Source organism: Hyperoodon ampullatus (genome assembly GCF_949752795.1).
Source record: "Hyperoodon ampullatus genome assembly, chromosome: 17".
In the NCBI taxonomy this organism is placed as follows: Eukaryota; Metazoa; Chordata; class Mammalia; order Artiodactyla; family Ziphiidae; genus Hyperoodon; species Hyperoodon ampullatus.
Genome location: NC_136930.1, coordinates 33,900,763 through 33,924,299, shown reverse-complemented (window position 1 = coordinate 33,924,299; position 23,537 = coordinate 33,900,763). Strand labels below are relative to the sequence as shown.

General features: G+C 34.8%; 1 protein-coding gene across 1 annotated transcript in view; it reads left to right on the top strand.

Moving 5' to 3' along the window:
* The window catches only part of PIP4P2 (phosphatidylinositol-4,5-bisphosphate 4-phosphatase 2), a gene marked incomplete at both ends in the record, with an annotated part of 95,818 nt that extends 81,914 nt beyond the window's left edge, over positions 1 to 13,904 (top strand). The window contains 2 exons of the mRNA XM_079722538.1: positions 13,012 to 13,102; positions 13,761 to 13,904. Of these exons, the coding sequence (XP_079578664.1) occupies positions 13,012 to 13,102; positions 13,761 to 13,904 (235 nt within the window). The remainder of the gene's footprint in view (positions 1 to 13,011; positions 13,103 to 13,760) is intronic.
* Positions 13,905 to 23,537: the final 9,633 nt, after the last annotated feature.

Below are 23,537 nucleotides of genomic sequence, written 5' to 3'. Positions count from 1 at the left end.
CCTTTATGTCTGTTAGTATTTGTTTTATGTATTTGGGTGATCCTGTATTAGGTACATATATGTTGATGAGTGTAAAATCCTCTCCTTGTAGTGGTCCTTTTATCATTATATATGTCCTTCTTTATGTTTCTTTATGGCTTTTACATTCTATTTAGTGTAAGTATTGTGACTCCCACTTTCTTGTCATTTTGGTTTGCATGAAATATCTTTTTCTACCCCCTCACTTTCAACCTATTGTGTCCTTTGCCCTAAAGTGAGTCTCTTGTAGGCAGCATATCATAGGCTCTTGTTTTTTTTATCCAATCTGCCACTCTGTGTCTTTTGATTGCAGCATTGAGTACATTGAGTTTTAAGGTACTTCTTGATAGATATGTAATTATTGCTATTTTAAACCTTGTTTTCCCATTGATTTCATATTTCTTCTTTATCCCTTTCTTTTTCTTTTTGTTTTTACTTTTGTAGCTTGATGATTTTCTTTGTATTATGCTTATGTTCTCTTCTTTTTGGTTTTTGTAAATCTGTGGTATGTTTTTGATTTGTGGTTACCCTGTTTATCAACTATGTTAACCCCTTCCTATATCTACTTGCCTTAGACTGGTAGTCATATTGGCTCAAACACATTCTAGGGGGAAAAATCTACATTTTCTTACTATCCTCCCCCATATTTTATGATTTTGATGTCCTCTTTTACATCTTCATGTTCATCCTTTTGCTGTTGATTGTGGTTGTCATAACTTTCACATAATTTTTTTTTTGATTTTTTTTTAATCTGTGTACTGGCTTATTTAAGTGATTTAATTTCCAATTGTGATTTTCTCTTTTCTATAGATTCTTACTTCTTTTCTATTTAGAGAAGACCTTTCAATATTTCCTTTAGGATAGGTTTAGTATTGCTGTATTCTTTTAGTTTTTGCTTGCCCAAGAAACTCTTTGTCTCATCTTCTATTCTAAATGATAATCTCTCTGGGTAAAGTATACTAGTTTGCAGATTTTTCCCTTTCAGGATTTTGAGTATATCTTGACACTTGCTTTTGGCCTGCAAAACTTCTGTAGAGAAATCAGCCTTTTGGGGGTTCCCTTGTAATTAACTCTTTGCTTTTCTCTTGCTGCCTTTAGAATCCTCTCTTTATCTTTAACTTTTGCCATTTTTGTTATGTCTTGGTGTAGGTCTGTTTGGGTTTATCTTGTTTGGGACCCTCTCTGCTTCCTGTACCTGGATATCTGTTTCCTTCTTTAAGTTTGGGAAGTTTTCAGCCATAATTTCTTCAAATGCATTTTTGATCCCCCTTTCTCTTTCTTCCCCTTCTGGAATCCTTATTATGCATAGGTTGGCATGCTTTATATTATCCCATAGTTCTCTTACATTGCTTTCTTTTTTTTTTTTTTTTTTCATTTAGCTTTCTGTCTTCTGTCCTGATTGCATGATTTCCATTATTCTATCTTCTGGGTCACTTATTTGTTCTGCATTATTGTGTTATGTATTGCCTTTAGCTCAGCTTTCATCTCTGCAAATGAGTTTTCTAATTTTTCTTGGTTCCTCTTTATAGTTTCTAGTTCCTTTTTACAATACTCTGCATTTCTGTCAATAGCCTTTCTTAATTCCTTCAGTATTTTCATTATCTCCTCTTTGAAATTTGTATCTATTAGACTGAAGAGGTCTGCTTCATTGTTTGTTCTTTCAGGGGAATACTCTTGGTCTTTTAACTGTGAGTGGTTCCTCTGCTTTTTCATTTTACTTATATTTCTCTTACTCTGTGAATTTAGGAGAAACAATTATCTACTGTGGTCTTTGAGGGCTATTTATATGTAGGGTTTTCCCTGTGTAGCTTGTGTGGGTTTAGTATGTTTGGTGCAAGGGCTATTTTTAATATGGATGCCTGTTACCTCTTTCTTCAGTGTGTGCTGGTTATTTCCTTGATAGGGGGTGCTGGTTGAGGTTGCTGGTTTCTGGTCTTGGGGTTTTTGACAGCAGCAGGTGGCTCAAGCACACCCCCTGGGGCATGTGATGGGAATGGAGACAGCTTACAACCACTCGTGGAGTTCTGATGGGTGGTAGTGGGAACCCGCAACTACTCTTGGGGTCTGGGAGGGAGTCAGTAGGGGGGCCATGACCACTCCTGGAGTCCGGGGGGCCATCAGCAGGGGCCGATGACCATTCCTGCAGTCCAGAAGGGAGTCAGCAGGGGCTGGCAACCACTCCTGGGGTCCGGGAGAGTGTCCACAGGGGCCCGGCGACCACTCCTGGTGTCTGGGTGGGCTGCAGTGGAGGCTCGGGACCACCCCTGGAGCCTGTGCAGGTGGTATCCTGTTTCTGCAAGCACGTGCACAGGGAAAAAAAGCTACAATCCAGGTCCCGCCCCTCCCTAGTGCAGTCCCCAAACAATGGCGACTGGCCTCTAAGGTGGCCCAGGCTTCCTTGGCGTATCCCCCCCAGCAGTGGTCACTCTGGATTCCAGCCCCCCCCCCAGTCTGTTTCTACACAGCCAACCCCAGTCTTCTCCCTGGTTCTGAGATCCAAAGTCCGAGTTCCAGCACACAGTCCCTGCCAGAACCAAAGATGGGCGTGTCAGGTTGGGCTGCTGCAAACCAGCTACTAGTGTTCTCCTCAGAGGCTCTGAAGCTCCCCTTACCTCCATCTTGGGAGCTGCTGAAAGGGCTTCCCAGGGTGCAGGAATCTTTCCTCTTTCACAGCTCCCTCCCAGGGGCACAGGTCTGGTCCTGATTCCTTTTTCATTTTCATTTTCATTTTTCTTTTTTTTTTTCTGTTTTCTTTTTTCCCACCTGGTTACATGCAGATTTTCTTTGCCCTTTCAGCAGTTTGAGGTTTTCTGCCAGCATTCAGTAGATATTCTGTGAGAATCATTCCATGTATAGATGTACTTTTGTTGTATTTGTGAGAGAGGGTGAGCTTCACGTCTGAGTACTTTGCCATCTTGATTGCTCTCCCCACTTGCAAATTTTAATAGATCTGTTTAATCTTCATTTCCTTGTTTTCTCTTTAGTATTTGGTTCTGTTGATTACCCTGCTTTTTTTCCTTAAAATTTGTTCTTCTTTTGGTTTCAGACATCACTTTCTCCTGATTTTCTCCCACTTCTCAGAACATTCATTTGCTATCTCCTTTCTTGTCTCCACTTCCTCTTCCAAGTCATTAAATATTGCTATTCTCCAGGATTGGAACCTAATCACAATATATCTGTGCTTTGTCATATGTTTTTATTTCATTTATATGCCACTAAATCACAACCAATATACCATTAAATCACCCCAGATCTCTCTTCAGACCTTCAGATGTAAATATACAATCTGTATTCACCATTTGCCTGTAGTTATTTCAACCTGGTGTCCCATAGGCATCTCAAACAGAATATATCCAACTTGCCCACCCCACTCTGCAAACTAATCGTCCTTGAATATTGATGAATAACTTATATTAATGAATGTTTTGCTATCTGCTCAGCTGACCAAGCCAGAAATCTGAGTGTATCTTTATTCACAATATCCAAATGGAAACAGGTCCTGTCAATTCTGTCTCTTGACATTTCAATTCTGTTATCTTATTCTCACTATTTCTATTATATATAGTTCAAGCATTCAGGATCTCTCACCAGGACTACTGCAATAGCTTTCTAATTTATCTCTTGGTCTTCAGCCTTATAGTTCTCTTGCAGTTTATTAGAGTAAAGGTCTCCAAGTGAAAATATGATTTCAAACTCTCTGGCTTCAAACCTTTTAGTAGCTCCCAAATTCATGGCCATAGCATACATCTCTGCAGGTTGTATATTGCACAACCCAAGGAGGTGCCATTGCAATGTTATTTTAGGTTTTTCTATTAATGCCATATGAAGTATGCTAAGGAAAGATATTTTATACTTATTGACATAAATGCACCATATAGATTATTACAGGCCCATTGCCTAAAATCAAAAATCAAACTCTAAACTTCTTATCAAGATTTATACAACCCTCCAAGTTTAGATATTTGCCTAACATCTCTAGTAGTATCTTTATTATGTTTTCTTCTACCTCTACACACACCACCAGCCTCAACAAATTCTTCTACTTCCATAAATATACAATAGAGTTTATTGCTTTGGTCCCTTAATTTCCTGCTAGGCCTGGAGTGACGTGGCTCATCCCTTTCTCATTCCTATTTACTTGGAAAATAACTACTTAACCTCACAAATTAGCTGAAAATCCCTTTAATTTTACTCACTTACAGAAACCTTCTCCGGAAGAAAGGTTATTTTGCTGCTTGTTTCTTGAACAAAAGTATTATTTTTTCTGGCTGAACAATGCTACTGTTAGCAGCTAAGATGACTTACTCTCCCACCTATTCACATCTTACCCTGCACTTAAGTTTCACTTAATAAAGCCTTCCCTGGCTACCTCATCTGAAAATTGTGCTTAAATAACACTGCTTGGCACCATCTTTATTTTCCAGGTGTCCTTCACAATGCTAGTGTTTCACAGGGGAGTGTTATGAAGGGGAAGGTAAATAACTTGAAGGGTGAATAATCAGATGTTTGAGAAACCTTGCATGATCTTTTCCTTTTGGATATTCAGTGTCCACAGTTTTGTATATTAGAGGCTCTTGACTTGCACATCCAGTAATATGAAAGACTAGTTAACCATTACAAATATCATTTCAAATGCATTGTTCAGCTCATATGAAAGTTAAGAAAATCCCCAGGGAACAAAACTGGAGAGCAAATGACCACCAGGGCTGTGTTAAGGGTATTTACCAATACTAGGGACCCAGATACTTGGGTTTCAGTGTTCAAATGAAGAATGAGAGAGAAGGCCTTGGTCTTGCAGAAGGTGGAGAGTTGGAATACCATCCCTCCCCACCCCCAATAAAGGACTATTCTTCATGAATAGAGTAGGTCAAGGAAAATGCCCACCAGAAAAGGAAGAATACAAATGGAAATTTTTATAAGAACAGTGAATTTCAGATTTATATTTTACCTGGTTTATATGGTCTAAGAAAACCCAGTCTCAGAAATCATTTTAAAGTAGTTTAAGATTGGTATCATTCTAGGGAGCCTGGGAAAGGCAAATGAAAATTCTCTGTGGATGAAGACATTCCTAAACCATGCCTGCTAGGATTTCTTATATTAAGGTTTGTCAAAATAAGTTCTCAACAAAAATACCAACATGAGGAAACAAGATACAATAAGCAGAATTGGCATTGATAACAAACAGCATAATTAGACTTCTAGGAACTTCAGATATTATAATGTTAGATATAGGATATGTTACAACCATGTCTAAATTTTTTTTTTAAATAGAAATAAGAGAAGACAGATAAGAGTCTATAAGAAATGACCTGGGCACATACAAAAATCTGTACATGAATGTTCATAACAACTTTATTCTTAATAGCCTGAAACTGGAAACAACCTATATGTCCTTCTGTGGCTGAATTGTTAAACAAACTGATTTATCTAGACCTTGACATACTATTCAACAGTCAAAGGAATGAACAATAGTTCATCCATGCAACCGTTTGGGTGAATCTTTGGGAATTTATGCTGAGTGAAAACCAGTCACACAAGGTGGCCTACAGCATGATTCCTTTTATATAATAGTTTTGAAATGACAAAATTTTAGGAATGGAGAACAGGTGCATGATGGTGTGGTGAGTACAGGGGGTGGGTAGGCAAGAGGGAGGTGAGTGTGGTTATAAAAGGATCCTTGCAGTGATGGAACTCTTCTGTATCTTAACTGTGGTGGTGGGTACATTAACCTCCACATGGGATAAATTGTACAGAATTAAATATACACATGCACACAAATGAATATAAGTAAAACAGGAAATATGAATATCATTGGGTTGTATTAATGTCAATACGCTGGTTATAATATTGTACTGTAGTTTGGAAGATGTTATCACTGGGGGAAATTGGGTAAAGGATGAATGAGAGTGCTCTGTATTATTTCTTATAACTGCTTTTGAGTCTACAATTGTTTAAAAATAAAAAATGAATTAACCCAAACAATAAGCAGGCAGGTTTTGAAATATAAAGTAAAACTTCTGGAAATTAAAAATTACAGAAATGAAAATACAGTGGAACAAGCTAAACAGCAGATCAGATTAAGTTGACAACTAAAGTTGTGGATTGGAAGATAGAGTAAAGTAAATTACCTAGAATCTGTCAGAGAGACAAAGATGAAAATAATATTAAAATAAATATATATAAGAGCATCTGATATATTTCTGATCTAGAAGGAAAAACTAGAGAATGGGATAGAGGCATTTTGAAGAGATAATCCCTAAGGATTTTCAGATCTATGAAAGATATGAACCTGTAGATTCAAAAGGAACAATGAAATCCAAGCAGAATAAACAAATATGTTATAGTGAGATTGCAGACAACCTAAAATAAATAGAACATATTAAAAGCAGAGACAGAAACGTCAGATTTTTAGTATGAAAAGGATAGCAGCAAACGTCTCAACTGCAACAATGGAAGCCAAAAAGTTTAAAAATACTTCAAAGTTCTAAGAGAAATTAACTGTCAAAGTGTCTAAACCATCACAGACTAATGAAGGTAAAATAACGGTATGTGCAGATGCAGAGCCAACTAACCAGCAGTAACAACCAAAACAGAGTGGTTACCATTCTGATACCCTCACTAAAAAATTGATAAAAGATGAATTTAGGGAAAATATCCCTGAAGAAATTTCCGCTCTGCAAGAATAAAGAAAGTATAAACCAAGAAATTCTAAACATTCATCAGGAACACTAACTATATAAAATACCAAAAACATAACAGTAATAGTATTAATGCTAACAAATTTGGAGAAACAAAAATAGAATTGAATTGAAATATTGGGACTTCCCTAGTGGCGCAGTGGTTAAGAATCCACCTGCCAATGCAGGGGACACAAGTTCAAGCCCTGGTCCAGGAAGATCCCACATGCGGAGCAACTAAACCCGTGAGCCACAACTGCTGAGCTCACGTGCCACAACTGCCAAAGCCCGCATATGCCCCCTAGAGCCTATGCTCCACAACAAGAGAAGCCACTGCAATGAGAAGTCCATGCACTGTAACAAAGAGTAACCCCTGCTTGCCTCAACTAGAGAAAGCCTGCATGCAGCAACAAAGACCCAATACAGCCAAAAATAAATAAATAAATAAATAAACAGATAGATAGATAAAAGAATTGAACTGAAATATTGAAGAGCAAGAACATGTAAGATGGGAGTGGAATGTTTAGAGTTAAAGTTTCTAAGATCTTTGCATTTATTGGGAAGATAGATTTACCAAATGGTTTTAGTTTTTAAAAGGTATGCATATTAAAAATTTAAGTGCAACTGCTAAATGAATAAAAATAAATTGCAAAACTTTCTAAATAGTAAGTAGAAAATGAAATAAAAGAATCATAGTCAATACAAAAGAAGTCCAGAAAAGGGAGTATAAAAGCAGATAGAGAAACAATAGAAAGCCAAAATACGGTAGAAGGGATAATCAAAATATATTAGTTGTCAGAATATATATAATTAGACAAAACTTGTCAATAAAACTTGTGAGAAATTATCAGACTAGATTTAAGTATACCTGTATGCAATTTGAAGAAGAAACACATGAAATATGAGAACATAGAATGAAAGTAAAAGGTGAAACCATGAAACACTAACCAAAATGAAAGATTTACCAGGCAAACACTAACCAACAATAAAATAGCAATAGTAATATTAGTTAAAATAGCAAAGACTGCTGTTCTCTTTTTCCTTGCAGTAGAACTGTCAGTCTTAATGGCTACCCAGCTGGAGACTGCATTTCCTAACCTCTCTTGCAGATAGCTGTGACCATGTGTTTATGTTAGGGCCAATGGAATATGAACAAATTGATGAATACATCTTCCTGATACTCTCCTTAAAGACAAAAACTGCTTGGCCTCCTTTTCTCTCCCTTCCTCCAATTGCTTGGAACAGGCAACTGTAGCAGAAGACTTGTTACCATATTGAGTCAATGGCAATCATAGAACAGATGTAAAAAGAATTATTATCATTATGGTCACTTCATCAGAAATATGAATTTTGAACTTGAGTGCAACAGATAATCTAACTTTGAAATATGTAAAATAAAAATAGATAATTATAAGGAATCTGCTCTTGTAGATCGACATAAATACTACTGACTGAAAAAAATGCACAATGTGAGAGTTGTGAGGTTTTATTGGGGGCATAATAAGGACTATAGCCCGGGAGACTGCATTTCCGATAGCCCTGGGAAACTGCTCCAAAGAGGGAGGGGGGAAGGTCAGTATAATGCAATTTTGGCAAAGGGTGAGTACATGCAGGCAAGCACATATTTTTTGCAGGAGGTTGCTGCTAGTCTCATGAAGATTACCACTAGTCACAAGGAGCAGACATCACCATGAAGGATTTTAGTGCTTTTCTAGATACAAGGAGATACAAGAATTGGGCTCATAAAATCTCCTGAAAATATCTAAATATCTGAAGACCTGTTCTGCCAGTTTTTCCCAGAGCACAAAGTGCCTCATTCCTGAACTCCACCCTGAACTCCTTTCAGGGGATGTTGAAGGTCAGCAGCTGCAGTGGCTCATGATTTAATCCTTGTAGAGGTAGATGGCAAGTGCCAATTTGTAGTTGGCAATACAAAAAGCAAAATTGTAATACTTTTAGAAGAAAAGATAGAAAAGTATTTTTATGACAGAAGTAGGAAAGAATTTCCTAGACAAGGCATAAAAAAGTATGAACCTTAAAGGAAAAGATTGATAGTTTTGACTATATTAGAAGTACTTTGTGTTACATTGGTATCATTAGTAAATACTCATGATCAAAATATGTTATTAAAGTTGAATTTATAAAAACAGACTATAAGAAGATATGTTCAGTATATATAGCTGCATGGAATAGTATGCAGATTATATAAATGTCATCTATGAATCAGTAAGTTAAAGACAGCCCAAGACAGAGACAATAGGTATGAACAAGCAATTAATAGAAAAAGAAAACCAGTAGTCAACCTGCATTTGAAAAGATGTCCAACCTCCTGCAGATTATGGATATACATAATAAAATCACAATGAAATACCATTCACACTCGTGAAATTGTCAAACATGAGAACAATACCAAGTGTTGAAGGGTCAATGAGGATGTAGGTGGAGTGGTGGAAGCTCTCAAATAGTGTTGGTGGGGATATAAATTTAGCATTTGTTAAAACTAAAAACATGTCTACAGTACTACCCAGCAATTCTATTCCTAGGTATATGTTTGAGAAATTCCTGCATATATACATAAGGAAACATGTAAAAGTGAATTCAAAGTAGCCATGTTATAATAGCAAAAACATTTAAAACAAAACAAAAGAAAACCCTGACTGTCCATCAACAGGGAGAATGAGTAAGCTGTATTATTCCATATAATGGAAGATAATTGTGCAAATGAATGAAGTAAGTTTCCACATATGACTATGGAAGAGTCTCATGTAGAGTATTGAGGAAAAAAAAGCAAGTCACAGAAGCATACAGTTTAACACATGCATGTGTATTGCAAAACAATACTATATATTGCATACAGATACCATATTTGTATTAAATGTATAAGATTTTATTATGCATGTGATAGGTGCTTTTGTCATTGCCTTCTCCCTATGATAAGATGGCACTTTGGTTGTACAGTAGCAGTACGTTATTTCTTTCCTGGGAAGATTTTCCAGAGGTAGTGACTATTTAAGTTGAGTGATGAAAAATGAGCATGGGTTTTCAAAATAGAATTCATGCACTGAAATTAATATACTAAAGTGTGTTCCTTTGGCTCACAGAAAACCTGCTCTGGTATTCACTTAGAACCTTTTGACTTATTGAATATATTCTAGCAAATTTAGTTGCCTTCTAATCCATGGTAGATTAGACTGCCAGAGGCAGATACATAGGTAAATGAGAAATGGTGGCCAGCTGTGAGATATAAGGCAGGAAAAATCACCAAATGCAGACATAGTTATTAAAACTAAAAGCAGTCTAAGGCTAAATGTAACATAAAGGCAATGAATCACAGATGCCCTAATAACTCCAGATAGCAGGTTGTACACTACTGCAATTAATGATGACCCCCTAGGTCATCCACATGTTTCTGTTTTTGTTCAAGTATTCAGGAGTTTTTATGATACGTATTTGCAATAATATTCATCAATTTTAAAAAATATTTGGGACTTGAAGCTATTTTCTGTTATGCAAAATTAACCTTTTGGAATAGCACACTTCTAAATTATGCCTAGTAAGTGATGCATTTCTGTGTTTCATTTATTCAATAGACATTCCATGAGTAATTTACCATGTGGTAGGCATAATGTGGACACTGGCCATACACAAACAAATCAGTAATTATATCATCCACTAACACAATGTTTGATATATGATATGTGTTACTATATGTTTATTTAGGAAGAGAAGAAAGTGCCAATTGGCTTTTTTATCTTTGCTATACTTTTATCATTTTGAAAATTTAAAAAATTAGAGGTAGAGGGAACTGAAAACTATTGGATTTGGAATTTCAATTGAGAAATATATGTTATGAGTTTCCCATAGGCTTCTTGCAGTATGTATTAAAAGATTTTTAAAAGTTTAATCTCTTTCTTTAATTTTGTAATTCTGATTCTAAAAATTTATCATAAGAAAACAATGAAAAATAAGCACAATGGGAAGAATTAATATTGTTAAAATGGCCATACTACCCAAAGCAATCTACAGATTTAATGTGATCCCTATCAAATTACCCATGACCTTCTTCACAGAGCTAGAACAAATAATCCTAAAATTCATATGGAACCATAAAAGACCCAGAATTGCCAAAGCAATCCTGAAGAAAAAGAACAAAGCTGGAGGCATAACCATCTCAGACTTCAGGCAATACTACAAAGCTACAGTAATCAAAACAGCATGATATTGGCACAAAAACAGACATATGGATCAATGGAACAGAATAGAGAGCCCAGAAATAAACCCACACACCTATGGTCAATTAATCTTTGACAAAGGAGGCAAGAATATATAATAGGTAAAAAGTCTCTTTAGCAAGGGGTGTTGGGAAATTTGGACAGCTGCCTGTAAATCAGTGAAGTTAGAACACACTCTCACACCATACACAAACATAAGCTCAAAATGGCTTAAAGACTTAAACATAGGATATGACACTGTAAAACTCCTAGAATAGTACAGGGACAAAGCATTCTCTAACATAAATTGTACCAATATTTTCTTAGGTCAGTCTCCCAAGGCAATAGAAGTAAAAGCAAAAATAAACAAATTGGACTAACCAAACCTACAAGCTTTTGTACAGCAAAGGAAACCATAAAGGAATATTTTTTCCCACAGACTGGGAGAAAATATTTGCAAATGATGTGACTGATAAGGGCTTAATTTCCAAAATATACAAACAGCTCATACAACTCAACAACAAAAACACAAAAAACTCAAATTGAAAAATGGGCAGAAGAGCTAAATAGACATTTTTCCAAAGAAGACATACAGATAGCCAACAGGCATGTGAAAAGATGCTCAATGTCACTAATTATTAGAGAAATGCAAATCAAAACTACAATGAGGTACCACCTCATGCCTGTCAGAATGGCCATCATTAAAAAGTCTACAAATAAATGCTGGAGAGGGTGTGGAGAAAGGGGAAGCCTCCTACACTGTTGGTGGGAATGTAAGTTGGTGCAGCCATTGTGGAAAACAGTATGGAGGTTCTCAAAAAACTAAAAATAGAGTTGCCATATGATCCAGCAATCCCACTCCTGGGCATATGTACAGACAAAACTATAATTCAAAAAGATACATGCACTCCTATATTCATTGCACTATTCACAATAGCCAGGACATGGAAACAACCTAAATGTCTATCGACAGATGAATGGATAAAGAAGATGTGGTACATATGTACAATGGAATACTACTCAGCCATAAAAAAGAATGAAATAATGCCATTTGCAGCAACATGGATGCAACTAGTGATTATCATACTAAGTGAAGTAAGTCAGAAAGAGAAAGACAAATACCATATGATATTACTTATGTGTGGAATCTAAAATATGACACAAATGAACCTATCTATGAAACAGAAACACACTTGTGATTGCCAAGGTAGTTGGTGGGGGGGAAGGATAGATTGGGAGTTTGGGGTTAGCAGAAACAAACTGTTACATATAGAATGGATAAACAACAAGGTCCTACTGTGTAGCACAGGGAACTATATTCAATATCCTGTGTTAAACCATAATGGAAAAGAATATAAAAAAGAATGTATATATATATGTATAACTGAATCACTTTGCTGTACAGCAGAAATTAACACAACATTGTAAATCAACTATACTTTCATTAAAAAAAATAAGCACAATGCTTTTAGATGTCACTTAGCTGGCATTATTTCCAAGAAGAAAAAAGTGTCCAATACTAGGGAATTGGTTAAATTATGTTATATTCATCTATCAGAATTCCAGTTTGAGAATACTTAATGATGTAAGAAAATGTTTATGCTAAATTGGTAAGTTGTAAAAAAATGGCTGGAGAAAAATAGCAGTATTTATGGTAGTGGAATTACAGGTAATTTTCCTTTTCCTTTCTATTCTTTATTCTTATTTTCCAAATTTTCTACACTAAACATATAGCAATGGTTATAAATGTAAAAAAAATATCAATTTCTATTTGTAAGACAGCACTGATTTTCCATTCTGGAATAGATTGTTTTGGAAATAAATTTTTATCTTGGCTGATCATTATTGACCATAGTGGGTTTTTGTGGACTTTGTCAATGACCAACACTTGAATTTTGTTTAAAGCCACAATAATTCACACACAAATTCACCAGGTATGATTTAGATCACTCATTAAAAATATTATATATGTTCTTGTCTCTCAAGTTGCATAAATAAATAGAAGTATATGTATTACTAAAGCCATAGATAAGTATTTACAAAGATGAAATGGAGAATCTTCATGTAAATATTTAATATTCTTTTTTGTTCTCATGAATTTGCAGTTCCTCTGTGGGTAGTGCACTTCCTCGAAGACGCTGCTGTGCATATATTACCATTGGAATGATATGTATTTTCATTGGAGTTGGATTAACTGTGAGTATTACTCTACTCACTGTTAGAATTCTTTCCTCTTAACTTTATTAGTAGTAAATGGTGAGGTCTGGAACAGCCTTCATTGATCGCTGAAGAACCTGCCTCCCTCACATACCAGGCCCAGAAGCTTCTGAAAAACTATGAGCAATCTGAAGCCAATCCATGGGCCTGGAGCTTATCCATCCAGGTGAAATCATGTCTTGGGATCCCTCTGAAGTCCTTGACATTGGTAATTTTACCCTCCATTTAACAAAAGCCCATTTGTTTTTATTTAGTGCCAGAACCAATTTTGTTATGGCCAAAGCTGAAGCAATACTCATTCAGCTATGAAGGTCTGAAAAACCATTCTTCTTTTTATTCAAGTGAAACAGAGATTTATTATCAATATGGGGATGGCATTGGGGTTATATAGATTAAATTCCCTTTATAAATAAGATATTTTAATGGAATTTTTGTTTACTTCATAAAGTTTATAATTAATGTAACTAGCAATTTCATTTTATTAAATTTTACTCTGTTAGTGGTGGCCAACAAATGCAGCAACTCATATTTTGTCGGGGTTTTGTCATCTTAGGAATATATTTCATAAAAATTGCACGTAAGCCAACACAAGTTCTCAGTTTCTAACCTTTTATTTTTGCATTGCCTTTTATTTTAGGTTGGCACCCAAGGTTTTGCAAGACGATTTCATGCAACCTATGTTTCTTGGGCAGTTGCTTATCTCTTAGGTTTGATCTGCCTTATCCGAGCTTGTTATTGGGGAGCTATAAGAGTGAGTTATCCAGAACACAGTTTTGCATAAGCTTGTTTATGATTTGGTAATGCAGGTGAGAGTATCTAGCAGTTCTGGATAAACTACTCTGGCATCTTTAAATCATTTACGTAATGGATTTCATTCTGGTTTATGTATGAAGTTTTAAGACTTTGGGAGTCTTTTAGGAACAAATGCTCATTGTACTACATTATATGCAGATAGGTTGTTTTGCTGCTAAGTTTCCAAACTCCAAATAATAAAACTTGGTCTTCATGTTATTTTACATCTCTTAAATATATTTTTGATTTGTCCCCAAATTTTACATATAACATCAACCTTTCATTATTTTTAAATCAGTTATTCCATTACTTGCTGATCTGTATTTCCAAGAAGTGTTTATAAATGTTGGTATAATAGCTTCACATTTATACTTATATTTTAATTAAACAGTAACACAATTGCTTGCTTTAAAATCTAAGCAATACACATTTTGCTTGAACTGCTTACTGTAACTTTAACTAAGATCATAGTGACCTTATTCAGGAAAAAACAAATTTAGTGTACCTTCAAAGACTTGACATTCTTGTCAGATAAATACCATTTCTAGATACTGTATGCTTGTTTTATGTTGTTTGTAGAAAGATATAATATTTTGCTAGTAATTTAAAATACAAGAATAAAAATATTTATTTGTCCACAGCTGGAGATATGTTGGGTAAATGTTTTTTTCTCAAAGATCACAGGATCTTTATCTTTGTCTTTTCACAGGATCTTTTTGTGTTTTATTTTTGTCATTTTTTATTTACTAATTATAAAATTTCTGGCCTAGATTTTTGAAATTTAATGTTAATCATCTCTATGTATTCCCTTATGGAGCCTGAAGGAAGTATTTCACATAACATATTTCATAATATTTAACCATTTACAAAGATGTATCGATATTAGGTTGTCCTTTTCATTAGATCATGGTAAATTTTTCTTATTGGGATAATTATGGAATACTTATATGTGAAGGGAGCCTGTAACATTTTACACTGGCTAAAATATTGAGATGGGATGCAGTTACTTTTACCATTCTTCTCAAATATAGCTGGTGAAATAATTACCAAATTTATTCAAAATACAGGTCAAAGACAAAAAGCAACATAGTTTTCTAAGAATTCACTAAGATTTAAGGAATCAGCTCTTGCACTGCCCATCTTTGCAGTTTTGAAAAAGAAATTGTTTAACTGAGAGGTAATATTCTAAAGCTTCTGAAGTAGTAGAATTAGATAATGAGATGCTCTGAGTAAATTAATTGGCTATTCCATGGGTAAGAATAATATTTTAAATTATTTATGTTCCTAATTAGTATAAAAATGTACTCATCAGAGAGTTTGGAACAAATTACACGTAAATTTCAAAGAGTAAATGATAAATGTGTAAATGCAGTTGCTCAGGATTATATGTACCTTTAAAAATATACTAATAAAGATTATTGTTCAAAAATTACCTTGTTCTATTCCATTTTTTTAAAAATAAGAGGTTTTTCTAAAATTGCCTTGAGATCTTACTCTAAAGTTTTCATGTTCAAGAACGCATATAATGTTCCTTTATATAATATTAGCTTATGTTTTTTCCAGTATTTTCATGCTTTTATTTTAAAAATAAAGATTTTTAATCCATTTGTAATACACTTGATTTATGAAATGAGAATCTAATTTATTTATTTTCTTAATGGTTGATCAGTTGTAGCAGCATTGTATATTGAGTAATACATGCTTTCCCCATTAACTTGAAATCCCACATTAAATTATATGCTACATGATTATATTCCTTTTGGAATGTAACTCCATAATAGCAGGAACCTTGGTCTTATTTGCTGCTTTATTTCCAGCATTTAGAAGAATGCCTAGTGCATATGTGTTCAATAGATACTTGTTGCATGAATGAATAAATGATTGAATGAATTGGTATGTTAAATTCTTAAATGTGCTTGGGTCTGGATTTTACATTTGTTCCAGAATGTATAGGTAAATGTTTATATAATCTTATGCTAATGAAAAACTTTCCAAGTAGAACCCCAAAGCAGATATTAATAAGAAAGAAATTCAATATACGTTTATGATAAAAACTCTCAACAAAGTGGGTATAGAGGGAACATACCTCAACATAATAAAAGCCATATATGACAAACCTACAGCAACACCATACACAACAGCAAAAAGCTGAAAGCATTTCCTCAAAGATCAGGAAAAGGACAAGGATGTCCACTCTCACACTTCTTTTCAACATAGTATTGGAAGTCCTAGCTACAGCAATCAATCAGACAAGAAAAAGAAATAAAATGAATCCAAATTGGAGAGGAAGAAGTAAAACTGTCACTGTTTGCCAGTGACATGATACTATATATATAGAAAATTTTAAAGACACCACCAATAAACTACTAGAATAAATGAATTCAGTAAATTGCAGGATACAAAATTAATATAAAGAAATCTGTTGAATTTTATACACTAACAACAAACTATCAGAAAGAAAACAGTCAATTTACAATTGCATCAAAAAGAATTAAATACCTAGGACTAAATCTAACCAATCTTTTACAGAAGGTAAAAGACCTATACTCATTAAACTGACATTAATGAAGGAAATTGAAGACAACACAACAAATGAAAAGATATACCATGCTCATGTATTGGAAGAATTAATACTATTAAAATGACCACAAATTCATTGTAATCCCTATCACAATACCAATGGCATTTTTCACAGAACTAGAACAAATTATTCTAAAATTTGTATGGAAACACAAAAGACCCTGAATAGCCAAAAGAAATTTGCAGAAGAAGAACAAAACTGGAGATATCATGCTCCCTGACTTCAAACTATACTACAAAGCTGCAGTAATCAAAACAGTATGGTGCTGGCACAAAAACAGACACACATTATCAATGGAATCAAAAATCAAGAGCCAAAAAAAAAAAAAAAAAAAGAACCAAGAGCCAGAAATAAACCCACATGTATGGTCAATTAATCTACAACAAGGGGGCCTCCCTGGTGGCGCAGTGGTTGAGAGTCCGCCTGCTGATGCAGGGGATACGGGTTCGTGCCCCGGTCTGGGAGGATCCCATATGCCGCGGAGCGGCTGGGCCCGTGAGCCATGGCCGCTGAGCCTGCGCATCCGGAGCCTGTGCTCCGCAACGGGAGAGGCCACGACAGTGAGAGGCCCGCGTACCGCAAAAAAAAAAAAAAAAAAAAAAAAAAATCTACAACAAGGAAGGCAAGAATGTACAATCAGGAAAGACAGCCTCTTCAATAAATAGTGAACAGCTAGATGCAAAAGAATCAAACTGGACTACTTTCTCACACCACATACAAAAATAAACTCAAAATCGATTAAAGACTTAAATGTAAGACCCCCAAACCATAAAACTCCTGGAAGAAAACATAGGCAGTATGATCTTTGACATCAGTCTTAGCAATGTTTTTATGGATATTTTCCCTCAGGCAAGGGAAACAAAATAAAAAATGAAAAAATGTGACTACATCAAACTAAAAAGCTTTTTCATGGCAAAGGAAACTAACAACAGAACAAAAGGCAACCTACTGAATGGGAGAAGATATTTGCAAACAATATATCTGATAATAGGTTAATATCCAAAATATACAAAAAACCTCATACTACTCAACACCAAAAAAAAAAAAAAATTAAAAATTGGGTGGAGGACCTGAATAGACATTTTTCCAAAGAAGACATGTGGATGGTCAACAGGCATATAAAGAGATGCTCAACATCACTAATATCAGGGAAAACTACAGGACATCACCTCACATCTGTCAGAATGTTTATTATAAAAAAGACAACAAATAACAAGTGTTGGTGAGCATGTGGAGCAAAGAGAACCCTTGAGCACTATTGATATGAATGCAAATTGGTACAGATACCATAGTATGTCAAACACAGTTTCTCAAAAAAACTAAAAATAGAACTACCATAGGTTGCTGCAATTTCACTTCTGGGTATTTTTGTGGAGGAAACAAAAATATTAATTCAAAAGGTATAGGCAACAGTATTTTCAGTCCAGCATTATTTATGATAGCCAGGACAGGGATGCAAACTAAGTGTCTATCAACAAATGAATGGATAAGGAAGATGTGGCATATATATTCAATGGAATATTACTTAGCCATAAAAAGAATGAAATCTTGCCATTTGTGACAACATGGATAGATCTAGAGAGTATTATGCTAAGTGAAATAAGTCAGAGAAAAACGAATTCCATGTCATTTCACTTATATGTGAAATCTAAAAAACAAAACAAATATAACAAAGCAGAAACAGATGCACAGATACAGAGAACAAAAATGTAGGTTTGTGGGGGGATAGGTGAAATAGATGAGGGAGTTTAAGAGGTACAAACTTCCCATTAGAAAATTAATAAGTCACAGGGATGTAATGTATAACATAGGGAATATAGTAAATAATGTTTAATAACTTAATATAGTGATAGGTGGTAACTAGATTTATCATGGTGATCATTTTGTGATGTATTAAAATATCGAATCATGTTGTACACCTGAAATATTGTAAGTCAGTTATACTTCAATTAAAAAAAACATTAATAGGAAAGGATTAATAGATTGTATGATTAAAGGAAATAAAATCATAAGTAAAGCCAAAAGACAAACTGGTGAAGATCTTTTCAAAATAGTATAAAGAATTACTTTTTTTTAATATGGGAAGAGACTAAAGGCATGAAAAAGCAATTGACAAAAGAAGAAATGCAATAATTAATAAACATCTTTTTAAAAAATTTGCTAATAATGAAAGACTATACGTTAAAAACTATGAAAAAAGAATTTCGCCTACCATATTAACAAAAGTTAAAAAACAGTAATATTCCTGCAATTTTGAAGATATGGGAAAGTACACACACACACACACACATACACACACACATTCTTTGACCTAGTTATTCTGTCTCTAAGAATTTATCCTAAAGGTGTTATGGATAAGATAATAAATATATATGTACAACAATGTTTATCACATTTTTATTTATAATGTGTGTTAAAAAGAAAAAAAGTCAAAAAATGCAATAATGTGGACTAGGTGAAATAAATTATGGTACACCTATACTGTAAAACAACAGGCAGTCATTAAAAATATGATGAAATTTTTCATCTGTTCAGTTGGAATGGTTTACAAAACATTGTGGGACAAAATCAGATCACAAATCAATATGTAGAGTATAATTCACTTAAAAAAAATGATTTTACATGTTATGTGTTGAAAAAACTAAGGAAAATTAAGCACTAAACATTAAGAATAGTTATCTATGAGTGATAGAAGATAAATGATTTTTACTTTATTTCTGTGCTAGATTAACTCATAGTTAGGAAGTGTTAAGTTTCCTTTTGATAAACAGATAAGAATGCTAAGTGATGATCACATCAGTATTTGTTACATTGTCATTTGATTCTTGAGGAGTTTTAAAATAAATTTATTAAAACCCAAACCAATGAGTTTCATCCATAAAACCTTAAGTTTTAAAGTTAACATATTGTATATTTAAGCTTAGTCTTATATGAATTACCATAAATTTTTAATTAACTACATCCAAACTTACGACAGTTTATACTTAGCCTTCCAGTGCCTAGTACAGAAGTAGAACACAGAAAGTGCTGGGAAGACATTATTGGAAAGAATATAACATAGCCACTCATCAGAAAAGGAAGGATTTATTTGTCCCCTGTGGTCCAAGGTAGGAAAGAAAAAAAAAAAAAAAGGCTTAGTTCTTAGAAAAGAGAAAAATAGAACCATGATCAGGTATTCTTGAGCAAGTCATTTGTGAGTATACATATGTCATTTTTGCAGAAAAGAAAGAATCCTAATAATGATAGGTGGCAAGTATGGTGCTAGTCTTACAACATGTGCAATTTAATATTCACAGAAATCCTAAGAAGCAAGGATTCTTGTTTCTGCTTTGCCAGAGGAAATTGAGGTGCCACTCCCATAGACCTGAAAAAGATTTTGCGTAGAACAGGCATCTGCATTCAAAACAAGCACTAATGATTCTGATGTTGGTTTTTCCTGAGTCATACTCTGAGAAACACTGTACTAAACCATGCTGAAATTATATACAACACATGTTCACATGCACTTTCTCTGGCATTCACATTTTCTAATATAGAAAAAGCTTTGATTGTATTTGAGTAATAACACCATTTCTTTTGTTTAGATTTTGTTTATTTTTGATCTAGCTATACTTGTGCTTCTATGCGATCATGAAAGTCTACAGCCACTACCATGTTCATGGTCTGCAAAAATTACTATAAAATCTAAATTTGCATTTATTCAGTGTGGTTTTGGTACACATGTACATATTTATGTAGTAAGCACTGAAGAAAAAACCTTAGTGTTAGTAAAGGTCACTCAGCTTATATGTGATGGAGCCAGTTGGAATCAGTCTGTCTGCCTCCAAAATTTATCTGCTTTCCACTACAACTTGAGATTTTATTGTGCTTTGCATTGTAGAGAATAACTTCTGAATTTTTGTGCCCCTTGCTCTTCACTGTGTGTAACTCATCTCTGGGAAGACAATAAAATATTTGTCCTAAGTATTCATTTCACAATGAATAGAATACTCTAGTTTAAAAAACATTTTTTATTTTATTATATCAGACTTTATTAATTTTATAGCATTTTATCTTAAATATTATTACATGTGTTTATTTTCTTTTTTATAATTAACAAAATCATAGGAAATAAGTAGGAATATTACATATTAAATATAAGGAAATTGACATACAATGAATTTTAATTAATATAACTTATCTTTCTTGTAATAGTAATATTTATTAAAATGATTGTTAAATAGCACAAAATGCTAAAAAAATGTTTGTAAAGGCTTTTCTTTTTTTTTTTTTTGCGGTACACGGGCCTCTCACTGTTGTGGCCTCTCCCGTTGTGGAGCACAGGCTCCGGATGTGCAGGCTCAGCGGCCATGGCTCACGGGCCCAGCTGCTCCGCGGCATATGGGATCTTCCCGGACCGGGGCACGAACCCGCATCCCCTGCATCGGCAGGCGGACTCTCAACCACTGCGCCACCAGGGAAGCCCTAGGCTTTTAATTTTTAAAATTTTACATGTTCAGTTACAAATTTAAATAAATACTAAGGTTCTTTATGTTTGATAAATGCGCATGTGTTTGACCTTAGGTGGAATACCATGTGAAAAACAAAAATGAGAAGCCTATATTCTTTTGGGACTGCCTCCCAAATAAGTTTTTCGGTAAGGCTAAATATCTGAGTACAGTTTGCAATTTAACAGGTGAGAGTCTTTGATCCTCCACAGAGAGAGTCTTCGGTTTTGTAAATGTAACTGAAACTCATTTAAGGTAACTTGCTAAAAAGGAAGTGATCACACACATTGCTCTGAAGTTTTTAAGTGTCTTATGTGTATGTGTAATGTTTGGATATAGAACTACTGTAAGTTCCCAGTGTTTAAATAAAATTTTCTGAAAAGCCTTGCCACAGTGTCTGATACTCTATGCCAAATACACCATTGGCTTAAGATATTTGATATTTAAATAATCTTGGAGAAAATGTATTACATTTTCATTAGTCATTAAGCATTTAGCAACAATAAGCTTAGGAGATTTGTAGATAATTCCTTAGGTTATGTAATGCCTTATTTTTTCCTGTCCTCTTCCTACACACCTGCTGTATGACTCCTTCCTTTAAAAGTTCCTCTCTGCCTACCATCTGCCATGCACAGGTCTTCTTTTACTCCCCCGTAATTAATGCAGACTTCAGTATCTGGTTTTCATTCTTATCACATGCCATTGATTTAAATGTCAATGTGAATGGCCTCTCTAATACTCTGGTCTGGACTCATTTCTTTGATTCCCTCAAGTCCAGTGACCTTCGTCTCCATTACACACCTGCTATTCACCACTGTAGCTGCACTCTGGGCGCCCATAGTTAGAACCGCTCCATCTCCAAACTCATACTCAGATATCCACTCTCTGAACATATGCTTCCTCTATCCAAAATTCTGACTCTTTTTGTACTGCCATTTCTGAATATCACCTTCAACACTTCTAATTTCTTGATTATTCCAATCTGTCATCTTCTATATTTACCAATGAATCCCATAACCACAAAGATTAATGCCACTACATATTTTTGATCTTTACCTTCAATTGCACCTCAACGTTGTTTACCTGTCTTCGGCTCTCTCTGCAAATTTCCCACAGATACCATATGAAAACTTTAGTCCTAAAGCCCCTTACCACACTTTTCACAGAGATCCCCTTCCTCTTACAGCGGTTGTTTTCTTATTTCACCTATTCTTACCTTTGTTCCATTCCTCCACCTACACTCTAGATTCATTCCATTCCCTCATTCCTCCTCAGGGAACTCACAATATCTTTTCATTGTTTCTGAGATCCATCTGGCTGCCTAAATCGATAACTGGCATCACCATTTTAATTTCTCATCTCACACCCTCTACAATCCATCAGTTTTCCCTATTCTCTGAAGTATGTACACGTCTCTTCATGGTTCCTCCCTATCTTAATTGTGGCTCTCATCAACATTTCCTGTAAAAGGCTATGAACAGGTCCCTCTGCTTCTATTTTTGCCTTGCCTGCTGCCTGTACCTCTCCTCAATCCATTTTCCTCATTAGTCACCTAAGTGATTATTTTTTAGATGCACATAAGATCTTATCATACCCTACCTAAAGTCCTTCAGCATCTCTCTTCATCCTTATAAGGGAGATAAAAGGCTCTTCCTTCTTCTTTAGCCTAATATTGAACCACTACCCAAGCAGTGTCTCGTATTTTGTGTTTCTGCAGTATTGAATTACTGATATTTTTTGGTATTGACTTCTGTTTTATTTCTATATGCCTTTGGACATGTCCTTCTGCCTGCAAGGAATATCCCTGTCTAACTTGGTAAACTCCTTTCTATCCTTGAAAATCCTGCTTAGGCATTACCTCCCCTGTAAACTCTTCCATGATCCTTCCTCTCCTCCTTTCCACCCACAGACAGAATTATTTCCTTGTACTACTTCTATTCCATGTAAATACTTCTGTCATATATACTACCCTCTGTTTTACTTACAGGTTTATAGGTACTCTTAGACTATTGTTCTCTTCTTACTAGTTGTGCCTCAGTCACGCTAGTCGTATTTCAGTCTGTTTTTTATATCCTCAGTGCCTGGCACATAATAGGCATAGACTTTCAAAACTGTTTTTTTTTTTTTTTTTTTTTTTTTTTTTTCCTGAACTAAGCTGAGTGGAGCCAAATCTCTATTATAGCTTTTCATGCATTGTTTCAATGATTATCTGTATGTGGGGGGGTGTGTATGTGTATCTTCCATAAAATGCTTTGTAGATGTTTGTGGAATAATAAGAGGAAGAATACTGACAGGAGGTTGGTAAGGAGATCATTTGGTAAACACTAGGTAATGCTACCTCTTCAGCTTTTCCCAACTCCCAGGCTTTCATTAGAACCACACAGGCACACTTTGAGTGCCTTTATCTTAACAATTAGCTATTGAATTGGAATTGTCTCTGTGTAACTGCACCCTAACTTGACAGTACCTACCATGAGAACAAGAAACCAGTTTGTGTGTGTGTTACTTGTGCTCATACAAGGTTACTTGTGCTCATACAAGGTTTTATTAACTA